The sequence below is a fragment of the Colletotrichum phormii genome (genome assembly GCF_030913505.1).
Source record: "Colletotrichum phormii strain CBS 102054 chromosome Unknown BDP81scaffold_32, whole genome shotgun sequence".
Taxonomy (NCBI): domain Eukaryota; kingdom Fungi; phylum Ascomycota; class Sordariomycetes; order Glomerellales; family Glomerellaceae; genus Colletotrichum; species Colletotrichum phormii.
Genome location: NW_026851474.1, coordinates 421,203 through 436,479, shown reverse-complemented (window position 1 = coordinate 436,479; position 15,277 = coordinate 421,203). Strand labels below are relative to the sequence as shown.

Below are 15,277 nucleotides of genomic sequence, written 5' to 3'. Positions count from 1 at the left end.
TGCGACCTTATAACAAGAAATCTCCAACGGTCGCGGCCGGTCCCATGGTCATCCCAGGAACTCCGAACGTGTGGCAAGAATCATAGATGGGACGTAGATCTTTTTACGGCCGAATAAGAAACTCTCCGAATTAGTTGCCTACCTTGGTTGCCTGGAGCCTTTCTTCAACCAACGAAGGGCTGGGAAAAAAGGGTTCAATTCTGGTCTGCAGAGGTAGGTTAGGTACACTTCTGCCTCAGCTGCCCAGCACGACACGTGGTATTCACAGGAGAAATCGGGGCATCCAAGCAGTGCCAAGTTCCAACAGCGTCCAGCCAGCCTGATTGTCTGTGCCGGCAAGCAGCTCTGATTGGATCAGATTCGAGAAAAGAGTGTGCTAGAAAAGTTGGGATGTCGATTAAATTCGCCAAAGATGGTTCTCCGTTTCGAGGCGGCTGGAACAGGGGTGGGTGGCTTGGGGGTAGGGCGGAACCCAGACCGTGGGGTGGAGGTCCGAAGAAAAGAAGACCAAGTCAGTCGGCCGGAGTTCTGGAGAGAGGAAGAGAGAGAGAGAGAGAAGATGCAGCGAGAAGGCAGGGAATGGTTGTGGCGCCCAATGAGTGGGCGTGTGGGTGGCCTGTTGGCTGCAGCAGGGCGAGAGAACTGCGCCCAATGGAGTGCTCCGAGAACCAAGCAAAAGTGCACCTCGAATTATGTTGCCGAGTCGGGGTTAATCTGGAATCATGATAACGGGACTCGGAGTTGAGCGGTTGGTTGGTTTGCATTCGGTCAAGACTCAAAGGAGCGACTGGACAGATGGGAAAGGATGGATGAGCTGAGATCGAGTTCATCTCGAAATTTGTTTCTTGTCCATACCTCCTTCCGGCCATCTCAATGGATGGGAGGAGAGTGTAAGGACAGACAACAGTCTTGATCATTATTAAAGTATTGTATCGTTATCATGTCCGCCGATGCCAGCCGACCGCGAATGCGACTGTGACTGCGACTGTGACAGTTTCTGCATCGGGTGCTCTCCAAGTTCAGTCTCGCTGTGTCCCAGTGTTCCTCCTCCGCCTTTTGCGTTTCTTCCCTCCCAAGCCAAAACCAAACCAAACCAAACCAAACTCCTCATTTTTCGTCATCCGAAGATATGTAGAATGAAATACCACGCCAAGAGATGCGAAACTCTTGCCCAAAGCGCCGTGCATATATACCCATTTTGGCCGTTTACACTTTTGTACCAATTGTGACGCCCGCTGATCCCACTGGATGAGGTGGCAGTGTGAGAGTGTAGGAGTGAGTGAGAGTGAGAGTGAGAGTGAGAATGACCGATGAGAGTGAAGGTCAGGAGTCGGGGGATGAAGATCTCCAAAAAGTCCGACCACCGACTCTCTCTCTCTCTCTCTCTCTCTCTCTCTCTCTCTCTCTCTCTCTCTCTCTCTCTCTCTCTCTCTCTCATTCTCACCTCTCGCCTCCCCAACGGGAAAAAAATAAAATAAGATGGAAACAATAACTAGCAGCCAACGCCGAATGCCGACCCCGCGACCGTAGGGACAGGATGATCCCCCAAAAAGGTCCAGAAAGGTCCAAAAAAGGGGGAGAGAAGCGTGAAAAAAGCGAGGCGAAAAGAGGACTAAAACCCCCCTTCCGAAATTCCGGAGGCGTCGCGACTAGCACTCGTCCGCCCGCAACGCCTGGACCTCGAGAGCCTCGTCCACAATGAGAGCCCAGGTGTCGCGGATGTAGTCGCGCATCTCCAAGAGGACCATGACCGCATACGCCGCCGTCATCAAAGCGAGACAGTAAAACGCCTGAACCACAAACATCAGTCTCAACACTCTTCATGTTTTGTATAATCCCCTCCACAGAGTCTTGAAGAATGATGCCAAGGCCAAGAAATGACCAACGCAATCAAGCATTCAAGCCAAAAGGAAAGATGAATGGAAAGGTGCAACGTACCGACCAGACTCCCAAATCACCCCATCGCACTAGAGCCAGCTCGCCGAGCCCGTAAAGACCCTCGATGCCGGATGCGCTCCCGGGGAATGCGTCGCCGCCCAGCCTCGTGCTGTACATCACCCGCAGCTCCTCGACGCCGTGCAACGCGTCCGGGACGCTTTGGAACCCATAGTAGAGAAGACCGAGCGCGAGCGGCATTGGTAGTGCGTGATACGCCCAGCACAGCGTGTCGAAGATGCCCATGATTGTGAACTTGACGAGCTCCCTCGGCGGCCTCGTGAGATCCAAGATGCCCCTCAGGAAGAAATCAAATATCACGGCCAGTAGCGTCGTCAGGGGATGTAAAGTCTGCGGTTGGTGTTGTCGTGTCTGTTGCCGCGCCGTTGTCAACGACCGCCTCTTGGCTTGCTTAGTCTGGCCCCGGGGGGCAGAAAGGTGCGGAGAGGCGAGGGCGGAGAGCCTTGGTGCCGGGTTGTATAGGTGATGTTGGTGTTGGTGTTGGTGTTGGTAGTCGAGGTAATTGTGCGGCCCCGAGAGGCCGGCACTCATCATCGTCTTTTGTGTAAAGGTCTCCGTTGACATGATGTACGGCGGATGTGCCCCTCTTCCCTTTTTTCACACACTTCGTGATGAGGTGCGAGGGAGAGTTGGATGGGACGAGGGGAGGGGGGTACCAAGATAGAGAGATGTAAATCCAAGAAAGGAGGAACCTTGGATCGGTTTCTTGGGAAACGGTCCCGAGAGGAAAGTTAATAGCAGACAGGTGAGGGGCCCAAGATATAAGTCGGTGAGTGATGGGTGGTGAGTGGTGGTGAGCTGCGGGCAACCAAGAGGACCCGAGCTAAGGATGGTGAGGTGTGCTCGAGCTTTATGACAAGCAGGGCAGAAAGAGCAGGGAAAAGAAAAGGCAAAGCTTCCCAAGGTCCCTAAGATAGCGTTTGCTTGCCTTAGCGCAGCTTGCTAGCGACGCACCGTTCGCGACGACACCGTTCGCGACGACACCGTTTTTTTTTTATGCAGATTGTTCAAAGGCGGCGGGGGTGGGAAGAGCTCTGAGAGGTGTGATTGAGGTGTGGTCAAGGTGGTGGCCGAAGTGGTATTCGTCGTCGTTTATCTATCGAAGAAAGATGAGGAAGATGAATGGACAATGTGGTGGTGGTGTGCCCAAGCTAAGGTGAGGTGGTATGAATATGTCTATGCCACCAAAATCCCCAAGGTCAATTCCCACGCGTCTTTGCTTTTGGTGAGAGAAGTCGCTTTCGGTCGCCGACCGAAACCATCAGCAAAAAGATGTGCAGCAACGCAAGTAAGCAAAATCGCATAAGGTACGCTGAGGCCGGCTGCTTGATAAGCTGAATGTCCGAATCCGACGACGGTTGGGGGGGGGGGGGGGGGGGGAGGTAAGGGGGAATAAACAAACAATACCTTACCTTGCACGGTAAAGAAGAACAAGAAAAGTTGAGAAGCAGGAAAGCGACGGCACGTAGGGAAATATGTCCTCGTCTTGAAGAAGTAAATTGCCCTCTCTCTCATCAATTCTTTCTTTCGCCTCTCCGGCCCAATGGACATTCCCTTGGGTCCCTTGTATATAGATAGCTCTGTGTGTGTGTGTGTGTGTGTGTGTGTGTGTGTGCATTCAATTCCTCCTTATCTAAAGTAGCTTACCAGCCAAGACAGACGGCTGGAATGTTGTCTCTCAACACCACGCCAAAATCCAAGAGGGAGACGTGAGAAAAAGAAGTCCCCTGTGCGTCCTCTACCATCCTGCAGACGGACAGCAGTATGCAAGGCGAGGAGCTATGGTATCTGTGTACCGCACATGCGCGCATGCGATTATGCATGCATAATAGGAAAATAAAACCTGAGAAAAAAAGACTAAACCAAAAAAATCCCAAGCCAGAAGTGTGCTATCGCAATGAAAACATGAGACATACGCCTTTTCCACCTCATGTTTCCCCATGTTCCAATTATAAATCCCCGTCGTTCGTTTCTGCGTTCTAGGAAAAGCCACGGTGGGAGCCTTTGGAGCCCCGGACTGGGGAGAGTTTCTCTCCGGCTGGGTCCCGGACCGCTCCGGTTGGCTGCTTCTCGCGCCTCGCCTCTCCTACGGCTCTGCCACCTTGGTGCTAGCCTTGCGCATTCGATCACTCCGTCTTAACCCGGTCGTATCTTCGCCTTCCCCGGACTCTTCACCCGCGGCTCTGAAGCGCTTGTTTCCAAATCTGCTCCCCGCGTACTCCTCGAGTGTCTCCGACGTGCTCGTTGCGGGTCGTTTTCGTCCCCGGATACGCGCCTCTTCGTCGCGCCCCAGGAACCGGTGGATGAGGCGGTGGTCCAAGATGCGCTCCTCCTTATCTTGAGGCCCGGCCCTCTCAGTCTTCGGCCAAATGTAACCATATAGCTTGGAGTGGCGCTCGCAGCGCGGGCACGAACGCTTCGTGTAGTATGCATTTTGCTGCACAAATGCCGTCTCGCAATTCATGCAACGAACCCATGCCGTCTGCGGCTCTGATAGCAACAGCGGCGTTAGAGTATAATCGCCGGGCGTTCGGGTCTTTGCGGGTGGTGTCGTCTCCTTGATAAAGGTGCGCCGTTGATACTTGCGCTTCTTCAGAGGTGGCTGGTCACCACCACCCTCCACCGTCTCAGCAACCTTGGCACAGACTTTGATACTGTCAGTGATCGGCGTAGGATTTTCTGTCGATACCGGTGCTTCGACCTCTGCAACCAGCACGGTGTCGGAGCTGCGGTTGCCCAACCCGTCTTGCTCGATTGACGCCAGAGCCGCAACCCTTGACGTTTGCACCACAGGCTCGCGACGAGAACTTCCGAGCGGCTCTTTTGTTGAGAGTATTTTATCAACGTTTTGTGTCAGCTTCAGACTGCTTGCGCTAGAGCTTTTCAATACGCCCGTTGACGAAATTGTCGTTGGCTTCGTGCTGACGCTGCTGCACATGGCAGCTGCGATACTCATACGATCCTGTATCTTGTACGGAGGGATATTCGCAGGATATGCCCATGCTAGAGGGGTCGGTCCCGAGGTGTTGGACGGCGGTGACGGTGGATTGCACAAGGACGAGATGGGAATTGATCGGGAGACAACAGCAGATGCAGCCCGACTTGTGTGTGACATCTCCTTCTGGGACTTCCTTTGCGACGAGAAGGGCGCCGCATTAGCCAGCGCTTGCTCCGTGGTCTCCTCATACTCCTCTTTCTTGACAAGCTCTGACTTCTTCTTAGCTTGAATCGGTTCCGGTGAGTCTTTCTCCGGTTCAGTAATGTCTGTCACCGAACCATCTTCGTTTCCGCTACTGGTCAATGACATGCTGCGCACAGACTCAGAGGCCGAGCTCTCTGTTGACGTGACGATAGCTTCCTGACGGGCTGAGGCCGCTTGCTTGGCCGAGATCTTTCGTCTTCTGGATGGCGTTATGGGCGGTGTAACGAGTGAATCAAAAGACTGCTTCTTCTCCGGCGAAAGAGCATCTGACATTGGCGAGCCGACTGCTAGAGAGTCTCGGCCAGATTTCCCGCTCCTGAGCCGTGACTTGGACACCCGTGGCCGGATGTCTGGTGTGACGGAAGGGGTTCGAGATGAAGGGCCGGCGCTATCGTCCCTTCTCCTCCGGCGCAAAGAATATCCGTCCAAAGCGGACTCCTCAATGCTCTTCTTGACCACAACGTCTCCTTCCGCTGGGGCCCAACCATTCGCACATCTGTCTTCGCATGTCTTGCATAGACATTCGCAGTTGTCCTCCCCAAAGTAGTTCTCGGCATATGTTACCGTAATCTCTTCGCCGACATCGATGTTCCTCGTCGCAATGATCTCAATGGTCGCCGAAGACGTAGTCATGAGCTTCGCATTGGCTCCGCAGTCATGGTTTGCAAATCGAGCAGGGCCCATGAATAGGCTGGCGCATTTGTTCCTGGCGGAAATAATGATGCTGAAGTCCTTCTTCCGGGCCGTCATTTCTCGCTCCTCCTCTGGTGAAATGTTGACCTGCGTTCCGGCCAAGTACTTGATCGTCTCGTTCCGCCGTATGAAGCGTCGGGCAGTGATGGCGGCTTCGTGCGACACAAGTGTGTAGCGGTTGGTCGAGTTCACCTCGAAGGGGCAATCGGGGAGGTAAATCTGGATGTAGCGGCGCATATGTCGCTTGAAGTCATCCTTGGCTTTGTCCGTCTTGAGGGCGGCGAAGAACTTGCGGAAGCCATCGGTGGCTAGCAAATTGCGCTCGGCGGATTCGACGTCTTTGTTGACAGCGAGCTGGTCCCGGATAATCTGGGTGATGTCCTCCTCTCGTACGCCTCGCGAGGGGTGATAGGAATTTCTGTTCTTGGGAATTGTAGTCCAGTAGAAAACCTGCAAAAATGTCAGCTTCTTCAGCCCCCCCCCAAAGTGCCCGAGGCATGACTGCCCGGCCGAACCGAGAGGCATACATGATCGACTAGAGCATCAGTCAGGAAGTCGTCATAAGATGCCAGTTGTGCCAATGTTAGCGTCTGCTTGTTCTTCTGCTTCTTTGCCGCAGCAGCAGAGGGCGGCATCGTGAGAAAGGTGACTGGTGGATTGACGGCGTCGCAATTGTCGTCGTCGGCGCAAGTTGGAAAGAGCGAACCCGAGGCGGCGTCGGGAAAGGCTAAACGAGCGTCGAGGGGACCAGCGTTTAGCGCACAGAGCAAGGAGTGGACGAAGGACCAAATGCGAGGTCGGGCTCCCTTCGATAGCCCAAGGCAAGGTCAAGCGCAGCAAATGACCTAGATGTGGGGGAGGTGACAGCTGGGCCACGATTGTCGCAAGTTGGCCGCTAAGGATATGAGCAGAAACAAGATGTGGGTGAGACCGGGAAGAAGGTTGTTGTCTCCAAAAAGGCGCAAGAAGATGAGGGAAGGGTCAGCTCAGGTTGGGTGTCGTCATGTCTTCGGGTCCAAAGTCCAAAGGGGGCATAAACAAGCCAACGAGGACAGGCCGGTCAGGGTAGGCGGGTGGTGGTAAAGATTAATGCGCAGGGCCGTCGTGGATCATACTCGGTACGGTACGATATGAGAGAAGGGGCAAACGGAGGTTCTGGACCCTCTTCTCTCTCCTTGTTGTTGTTGCGCTGGGATGAATGCTCAAGGAATGAATGTGGGAATCAAAATAGCTTCATCCACAGTAGCGAAAGGGAGGCTCTGTGGGAACAAAGATGACGGATAACGGACGATGGAGAGGATGAAAGAGATGAGAATGAGGAGGGGGGATAGGAGGGAAATGAGACAAAAAAGTGGATGAGGTTAGGTTGAGGTGGGAGGTGGTAAGGTGAGGTGAGGTGTGTGTGTGTGAGGCTGGACGTCAAAAGACGGGAACTCGAGATGAGAGGGAAACCTAAGAGAGAAGTCGCCGTCTGTCCCAGATTAAGGTACCTAGGTAATTCGCTCTTGCCCGGTACAAGTTGGATGGTTCGGGTAGTTTCTTTCCTTCTTACTCTCTTGCGCAAACTCAGTCTCGAATTCGTTTGGATCCGACTCAAGGGAAGGTACGTTAGGTTATTGACAGCAAGTGAGTGCCAATGGAACAGATTCCAGATTCCTTCCTTCCTTCGTTTCCAGCTTTCCAGGGGAGTACGGAGTACGGAATAGACCAGCAAAGAGTCGAGACGCAGGACGGGAAAGAGGGAGGGAAGCAAGAAAGGGAAACATTGGATTGCGCCTTGCCGGGGGGGGGGGGGGGGGGGGGGGTTGATGGCCAATCACAAGTTGCAAAACTCAGTGGCTAGGCAAATATCGTTGAAGTGGCCCCAGGTGAGACGTCAAAATAGTCGCACAGACCAAGTTTTGACCGGCTACCTCAGCCAATCATATTCGCTGTCTCCAGTGCGGCTAACCTCTTTTGGGTGTCAAGGGGCCTGTCCGCAGCAACGGGACAAGATGCAACCTTTGAAGTGGGTCCCCTGGCAAGAGAGGACCCTCTCCAGCTTATGTCATCGGATCTACGTCTGCCCGTTGTCCCGACGTGGAATTCAACTTTGCAGTCCCACCTTTTCGAGATAGCTTCAGAGCGACAGTGACGAGCCAGGGGAGATTCGGTATACCACAGCCCATCACAAGGTCCCGCCGCCAAAAATGATTCAATTAAAGGTATGCCATCTTTTCACTATCCGTCCCAACAAGCAGCAAGCTGATTTGCAATCAGACGGTGCTGCAATGCATCGACAACTCAGGCGCTGCCATGGTCGAATGCGCCATGGTTGTCGGCCAGAAGAAGCTCGCCCGCATCGGTACGATCTCGTCGCCCACACAACGAACCTCCTCACGCGACCCGATCCCGAGACTAACAGACTCTACTCTATAACAGGTGACAGAATTGTCGTCGTTGTTCAGAAACACAGAGGTGCCAGCGAGGGTGGCATGGCCGGTTCGTCTGCCGCCAACAAGGTCAAGCGTGGTGACATGCGCCACGCCGTTGTAGTCCGCACCAAGCAAAAGACCCTCCGCCCCGACGGCAGCGTCATTCGCTTCGACGACAACGCCTGCGTTCTCATCAACAAGGCCGGCGACCCCGTGGGCTCCCGCATCAACGGCGTCGTTGGCGCTGAGCTGAGAAGGAAGAAGTGGAGCAAGATCTTGTCCATGGCGCCCATGCACGCATAAAGGGATGGTCGATGGGCTTGGGGACGCGGACGCGGCGGAGGACAATGTGAGAAGATGTGTAGGATCTTTGTACAAGTAAAGGAGAAAAAGTCATCAGATTGGGGGGGAGTGTAGTATACGAATGCATGAGCCGGCGTTTCCAGGGTTGGCAGTCGATACCAATCTCCATCAAATACCAAAAAAAAAAAAACAAAAAAAAAAAAACCCCCATTTAGAAAGTCGAGTCGAGTCGAGTCACAAGTCAAAAGGTCACTATCAATCAAGAACAAAGAGTAATGGTAAAGAATATTTAATCCCCTTCGAAGGAGATGTAATTCAATGGTGTATATGATGGCTAAAGACAAAAACAGTGGCCCCATGGCCTTTTTTCTTTCCCAATCGAAAGCTCAAAACGCCAGAATACTCCTTACAATGCATGGCAACCTCCTCTAGAACAATCTTGGGGTATCTTCATCAGGTCGTCTCTTTTACTGGAAGATGTGACCGCAATCGCAGCAGACATAGAACAGTTTCTGCACGCGAGCGCATTAGTTTGCTGATGCTCATGGCGTCGAGTTGCTAAAAGAGAGAAAGATGCGGGGTTCTGTACTAACCATGCCCGTCTCGGCGCTTCGCTGCTGAGACTGGAAGAAGACGGCTTCGCCGCCCTTGCAGACGGGGCATTCCTTGTTTGATCGTGGAAGCTAGATCCGGGAAAGATGCAGCGTCAGCCAGCTGATCACAAGGGAGGTCTCGTATCCAGAGTGAAAGCCAAAATCCCATTGCCAAAGCCAGGTCCAGGGGTTGTCATCCAAAAATAGGTCGTGTGGTAACGCGTGGCGAGCATCACTCTCACTGGCCGACTGCCAGCTGAAAGGTAGGCCACGACACATTCCGGTTGGCGGATTCGGGCTCGTTGTTGAGCGCGATGCCCGCGAATCCGTGGTTGATCTCGTCCGAGGTGACCGATTCCTTTTCTTCGTCGTACTCGTCTTGGGCTTCGTCCTCGGCCATGTCCATCAAGTCGTCCCATGTGATCTCCATCTTCTTGCTCTGGAAACCGTCGTGCTGGTGGGCAGGGGCCGCCGAGACGTTGAAGTCGTCGGACAGGTTACCGCAGCCGCTGCAAAGGATGGCGTGGCCGCAGCCGATGCATACAACAGGGGCAAGAACAGACTGGGGATCACCTACAGTAGGATCCGAACCGACATCCTGTGTGACACCGGCCGTCTCACCGGCGGCGTTATTCATGACGTTGCGGAAGACGCAGGTAGACTGGGCCTCCTCGGTAAACTGGCAGGTTCGGCAGGTGAATTGGAGGCGATGGGTCTCTTCATCCTCCTTGGGGTAGAGCATGTTGGAGCATTCGGAGCAAAAGCGAAAGGTAATCTGCTCAAGCTTCTTGTTCGCGGCGTCCTCTTGGGAGTTTGTGCTCATGGGGGTAGCCATCGTGATGTCGGTCGCGAAGCGATTCTTGTTCGTCGGGGAAAGATTTGATTAGTCGAAGTGGGCGCAGGAGTTTCGCGGTGTCGTCGCGGTGTCGTCGCGTAAGTCTATAGACCAAAATCGGGCTGTTGAGCGCGTTGTTGAAGGTCGGGCAAGTGATGTGTATTGTTGAGGTTCAGGCAGAAGGTGGAAAAACGAAGTGCGGCGCACATAATCGAATGGGAAAGGACCGCAATGGAGAAAGGCGGTCGCGCACGTTCCTTTTTGCAGTGCGGGAGGCAAAAGGTGGGGCCATCTCGGTGAATCAGGGCGGAATGGAATTTCTACCTTTGTAAGCCATCGGCTCACCGGACTGTCTCTCGGTGAGTCACTCTTGTTCAAGTCATCCAGATGGCAACCTGATTGTAATATTGGCGAGACCGTCGACTCTTGTGATTCAGATTTTCATTTTAACAAATTCCATTAAGAATGTTCTTTTCCTTCTGGAATAAGGTACTCAGTGACTCGGCTCCTCACATGAATAAACCTGAAGGACTGAAACCAAGATGAGCCAAAGATTAGCTAGCCTCTCTGTATCTCGTTGCGCTCCTCGCACGTATTACACTATCTGAGGCGATGAATTTGACTTCTATTATCTTGCCAACCCTCCATGATTCGTCTTGGATGTATGAACGCCCTCCACTGGCCGTTCTGATATGAGGTTCCTGTCTTGAAGCTACGTACCTCGGGTACCCAAACCAAGTATTGTAAATTGGAAGCCTATCGAGAGTACGGATATCATGAGACTACTGGCAGCACGAAGCGTGGCGAGTGAAGCAGTGTTAGCCTTTACTAGAGCAATTTGGCATAGATGTAGATGTCGAGCTGCCTATGGCACTATTCACGCGTAGTATCCGTACACAAGTACGATTAGGAACTTTAGTAACTTGGGTAGAAGCTTCCGAGGGCACTTGGTGATGATTGGCGAGCCACAGTCAACAGTCAGCTAGCCTTTTCTTAGCTTTCTCACAATCGACTTCTTCTTCTCCTTCTTTCTCATTTTCGTCGAGAAAATCCTGATAGACCGTGATAAGAAGGATCGACAGGTCTGGGACGGGAAACCCTGCATCGACTTTGTAAGCTGACCAAGACGAGCACGGGACCCTGGCTACGTCGTGACTCGAGAGGAACTTGAACTGAATTGGGCCAATGAGGGCATAAGTTTCGAGGCGCTGGGGGGAATGATCAACCCCTCTTGCCAGCGCCCTTTTCCCCGCCTTTCAGGGACACAAGTTCTGATGGCTCCCGTCCACGAGTCTCTTTGAGGAGACCGGCCCCCTGTCAGAGGTCACCAGGTCCCCCGTAGCCCTCCCCCCCCCACTCCCCACTAACGCTCGTGAGCAGCGGGCATCCATTGTAATTCACCAGTGTGCCCGGTACCTTGGCTTTTGCGCTTTTTTGTCCCCTCCCCGTTGGCCCCCCATTCGTAGGAAGCAAGGCCTCGTTTGGTCGTTACCCCAGCAGCCGCACGTCATTCTCTCTCGTCCAATCCATTCGAGCCAAGCTGAAGAACCTCCAGTTGCGTTGGCTGCATCACCAACCCCAGCTCTTCCCCAGCTGCACCTTCCATTACCTACCGTGTGCCTACCTACCTACCTTACCTTACGGGCCTTACCTTAGCATTCTGCACTCCGGCTGCCGTATACCTTCCCGAGTACATTTGTACCTCGACGCCCACCCTCTCTCTTCGCATCCATCGCCGTGCCGTTCTTCCTCTTCCTTATTCTGCAAACTCCACGTTTCTTGCACTTCAGTACTCGACGACAGCTTCGTTTCTTCCAGCAACTCCTCCGTCTCTGAACTTTCGTTCCCCGCGGCTATCTCAACAGCTTCTTCTCTTCTCTCCCATAGACTTCATCCCGCGCAACAATGGTGAGTAAGCAGTGATGCACCTCGTATCCAAAGCAAAGCCTTTTCCCTCTCTGCACCCCTCGACACCTAACCCCGCTCACTTCCTTTGTGCCCATGTTCTCCTCCCATCGCGCAGCCTCGCCTCCGGGCAGTCGCATGCTGCTATTGACCTTTGTCTGCGTCCCCCGCGGAGCCTGAGCTTGCTCACCAAGACAATACCATTCTCCGCAGACGACTAACATCTACCTCCTCCAGTCTGACACCGGTCTCCCCCCCGGCTGGGAAGTGCGACACTCAAACTCCAAGAACCTGCCCTACTACTTCAATGCCGCCGACAAGGTCTCACGCTGGGAGCCGCCTGCGGGAACCGACACCGAGAAGCTGAAGCATTACATGGCCACCCATCACAGCGCTGGCGCCGGCGCAAGATCCCAGGCTGTCCCCGTGCCAGAAGGAAAGATCCGCGCCGCTCACCTGCTGGTCAAGCACCAGAACAGCCGGCGCCCTTCCAGCTGGAGAGAGGTACGCAACCTTCATCAGCCATGTATTCTCGCAGACCACAGGCAGCTAACAACACTATCGAAATAGGCCGAAATCACTCGCACCAAGGAGGAGGCGCTCGCAATCATCGAGGGTCACGAGGGAAAGATCAAGTCCGGTTCCATTGCGCTCGGCCAGCTGGCCCAGACCGAATCCGACTGCAGCAGTGCCCGTAAGATGGGTGACCTGGGCTACTTCGGCAAGGGTGACATGCAAAAGGAGTTTGAAGAAGCTGCCTTTGCCCTGAAACCTGGTGAGATCAGCGGCGTCGTGGAGACGCAGAGTGGTCTGCACTTGATTGAGAGGTGAGCTTCAAGCCTTGTTGATTAACACCATTCCAAGCACACTTCCACTAACCACCGGATTATAGACTGGAGTAGATCGGATAGAGTAGAGACGAACAGCATCATGCGCGTGTAAGCAGGCAGGGGGTTTCACAGAAAAGTTTTACCGGTGCCCGGTGGGTGCCGGTGGACATGAGAGACACGGCTCAGGTGAGCCAGAGCCAGACGTTTATGACATTTTTTGCAACTTGTTTTTCACGCGCTTGCCACGGGCATAACTGTATATCAAAAATACCAAATGCGCTTCTGAAGAGAGACCACGAGCTGAAAAGTACAATTTGGCTCCCCCCTTGTTCTATGGATCAATCATGCTATGCTATGCTGCGTACCTTGAAGCAGAGCGCCGCCTTCTATGTGCCGAGTCACAGATGTTTCGCGCCAAACTACCTTACTTCGAGGTACCTACTTATTCATACGGTGGGACGCCATGGTGTATGCCAGCAAGCGCCCTCAAGGTATCCCCAAACGGACGAATCGCGGTGAAGACGACAGTGAAAACCCCAAACACGGTCATCGAGAGGGCCGCATAAGGCGCAGCCCGGATCCTCCTCTCATAGAGATATGCAACGCCCATGGCTGCGCCGTTGATACCAATCGCCATCCCTACCCCGATTGTAAGCGCATCGTCTCTCGGCCTCTCTTCTTCTTCTTCTTCTTCGTTCACGTCGATGTCTGACTCTTCAGTGGCGTCGAAGCCTAGCTTCCTCAGGAGGAACGGGTACATCAGCTGTCCTAATATGCCGTTGCTCACCACCAGTGCCGCGTTGACGACATAATTCCCGCCGATTGACCCTGTTGCAGGTCGTGCCAGCGCCAGCGTCGTGCTGCGCGCCGCGAAGGCGAGCGACTCGGGTGGCCCGAGGCCAACTGCCCGGCCGAGCAGGACGGACACAAACACGTTGAGTGCCGCGAAGCCAGCCGAGAGAATGACCACGGCTGCGCCGGCGCGAGACCAGATTTGTTGCCGACACTCGTAGAGTTTGAACCCCCAGACGACGATGCCGACCTCGAGGATCGAGGTTGCTGCGTCGCCGGCGCCAAACCACTCAATCTGGCCATACCAATCTTCCAATACCTTTGAGCTCCAGATATAGGAGAGTGTATTACCGCAAGCAAACTTGGCCAATGTCTCGCTGATGGCCGTGTCCGTGGCGGCGGCTTTGGCGCGCGTGTAGGCTGTCATGCCGAGAATCGTTAGGAGGACGGGGTTGAGGAGTGTTGTGATTGTCGTCTTGAACCCTTGTGCGCTGGCGAGGATGTCGCTGCGACCAAAGTTGCGTTGGAGCCTGGTGCTGCTGATCCAGGTGAACCACAGCATGCAGCCATCGAGGATGCGGTCATCGCCTAAGGTGTACGAGACAGGGATGCCTACGACGACGAGGAGCAAGATTGACAAGATAATGGGATAGCACTCTCTAGCCCAGCTGTATCTTTGCGTTCCCTCTCCGCTCGAGACTTGGGGTCGCTGCGAGCTTGAGAGCGATACTCGATCGTGATAGTGGCCTAGTGGGCTTGGAGGTGGGATAGGGGTCTGGCAATCACTGTCGGTGAAGTAAGCCGAGACGGTCCTCGAGTCTAGACCCAGTCCCGCTTCCTTATCGGTATGGTATCCGTTGATCGTGGTTCCGTTCAGGGTCGTCGACTCGGATGGCCTGCGGCTGAGGGTCGCAGGGGGCATCTGGATGCGTGGGACGGGGGTGTTTTGCCCACTGGAGTGCCATGACTGGTCGACTTCGGTGTCGACGTCGGCTTCACTGTTCTTTTCAGATTGGCGTAGGGAGAGGGTTGGGATTCTGAGGATTCCGGCCAGGATGCCCCAAGAAAGCAGGAATACCAATATCCAAAAGATGACGTTCGTGTTCACTTTGTTTGTCAGCCTCGACATGTTCAAGCTTGTTCGATAGTAAGGTGAACTCACAAAAGTTGCCAATCACTCTTCCAATCCCCTTACCGCCAAGTAAATTCTGCTCCCTAATGGTGATGATGGGCACCGGAAAGCCAATGCCCAAGTTGCTATTGATAAAGTCGACCTGGCCAGGTCAGTACTTGCGAACAGTAGCGAATCGAGGACAAAGGTGAAGGACAAACCTTGTACTTGATGTGGCGGTGATAGAAGCCCTCTAACCCCGGACAAAGATATGAAATGGCGACCATGAAACAAAACACCACCACCATGCCAATGATGGATGACAGGAACTCAAGTCGGGGCTTGAACAGGCCCATGTAGAGACCCCATATGAGCAATTCGCTAGCGAGGTAAATCACCCCGACCCAAAAGATGTCACGCATCCGCTGGCGTATGAGACGGGTGCAATGTTCCCATCTGTCGGTGCTGTTTTCTTCGGTGCCTCTCCTGAACATTCGCAATGGCAAACGGACTCTGGGAACATTGTCTGTCAAATGTCTGAGTTTGAGTCTGAGACATTGGAGAGTCTGGGAGAGAAGCTCGAAGCGAGCAGTGGTTCTTGTAAACATGTCGTAGTAGAGGAGGAGAGGACGAGACGAGACGG

The 15,277-nt window shown here is 53.8% G+C and overlaps 6 protein-coding genes across 6 annotated transcripts; 2 read left to right on the top strand and 4 right to left on the bottom strand.

Moving 5' to 3' along the window:
- Window positions 1–1,649: 1,649 nt before the first annotated feature.
- Window positions 1,650–2,520, bottom strand: BDP81DRAFT_465752 (uncharacterized protein; the record flags this gene model as incomplete). The annotated part of the gene is made up of 2 exons (XM_060594315.1): window positions 1,650–1,790; window positions 1,939–2,520. The coding sequence occupies 2 exons, from the start codon at window positions 2,518–2,520 to the stop codon at window positions 1,650–1,652; spliced, it is 723 nt and encodes a 240-aa protein (XP_060438981.1).
- A 1,522-nt stretch (window positions 2,521–4,042) lies between these two features.
- Window positions 4,043–6,486, bottom strand: BDP81DRAFT_465751 (uncharacterized protein; the record flags this gene model as incomplete). The annotated part of the gene is made up of 2 exons (XM_060594314.1): window positions 4,043–6,301; window positions 6,379–6,486. 2 exons carry the CDS (start codon window positions 6,484–6,486, stop codon window positions 4,043–4,045), a joined length of 2,367 nt encoding a protein of 788 aa, XP_060438980.1.
- A 1,469-nt stretch (window positions 6,487–7,955) lies between these two features.
- BDP81DRAFT_360132 (50S ribosomal protein L14) lies at window positions 7,956–8,756 on the top strand. Its single transcript, XM_060586389.1, has 3 exons — window positions 7,956–8,055; window positions 8,111–8,195; window positions 8,273–8,756. The coding sequence occupies exons 1-3, from the start codon at window positions 8,041–8,043 to the stop codon at window positions 8,566–8,568; spliced, it is 396 nt and encodes a 131-aa protein (XP_060438979.1). The 5' UTR covers window positions 7,956–8,040; the 3' UTR covers window positions 8,569–8,756.
- BDP81DRAFT_440598 (uncharacterized protein) lies at window positions 8,746–10,175 on the bottom strand. Its single transcript, XM_060591529.1, has 3 exons — window positions 9,739–10,175; window positions 9,162–9,251; window positions 8,746–9,080 (listed from the first exon to the last, which is right to left on the bottom strand). Exons 1-3 carry the CDS (start codon window positions 9,994–9,996, stop codon window positions 9,036–9,038), a joined length of 393 nt encoding a protein of 130 aa, XP_060438978.1. The 5' UTR covers window positions 9,997–10,175; the 3' UTR covers window positions 8,746–9,035.
- A 1,822-nt stretch (window positions 10,176–11,997) lies between these two features.
- BDP81DRAFT_399911 (ppic-type ppiase domain-containing protein) lies at window positions 11,998–12,803 on the top strand (the record flags this gene model as incomplete). Its single annotated transcript, XM_060588621.1, has 4 exons — window positions 11,998–12,057; window positions 12,139–12,405; window positions 12,472–12,728; window positions 12,794–12,803. 4 exons carry the CDS (start codon window positions 11,998–12,000, stop codon window positions 12,801–12,803), a joined length of 594 nt encoding a protein of 197 aa, XP_060438977.1.
- Window positions 12,804–13,173: 370 nt separating this feature from the next.
- Window positions 13,174–15,192, bottom strand: BDP81DRAFT_385524 (uncharacterized protein; the record flags this gene model as incomplete). Its single annotated transcript, XM_060586985.1, has 3 exons — window positions 14,856–15,192; window positions 14,686–14,797; window positions 13,174–14,630 (listed from the first exon to the last, which is right to left on the bottom strand). Exons 1-3 carry the CDS (start codon window positions 15,126–15,128, stop codon window positions 13,174–13,176), a joined length of 1,842 nt encoding a protein of 613 aa, XP_060438976.1. The 5' UTR covers window positions 15,129–15,192.
- Between the last annotated feature and the right edge of the window lie 85 nt (window positions 15,193–15,277).

What these genes read in the sequence shown, in the direction of transcription:
- BDP81DRAFT_360132 (XM_060586389.1), top strand. An exon ending in GAAGAAGCTCGCCCGCATCG is followed by an intron (nt 8,196 to 8,272) that starts GTACGATCTCGT and finishes ACTCTATAACAG; the next exon opens with GTGACAGAATTGTCGTCGTT.
- BDP81DRAFT_440598 (XM_060591529.1), bottom strand. Translation starts at nt 9,996, where the DNA reads ATGGCTACCCCCATGAGCACAAACTCCCAAGAGGACGCCGCGAACAAG. An exon ending in ATGTCGGTTCGGATCCTACT is followed by an intron (nt 9,252 to 9,738) that starts GTAGGTGATCCC and finishes TCCCGGATCTAG; the next exon opens with CTTCCACGATCAAACAAGGA. An exon ending in GAAGCGCCGAGACGGGCATG is followed by an intron (nt 9,081 to 9,161) that starts GTTAGTACAGAA and finishes GCTCGCGTGCAG; the next exon opens with AAACTGTTCTATGTCTGCTG.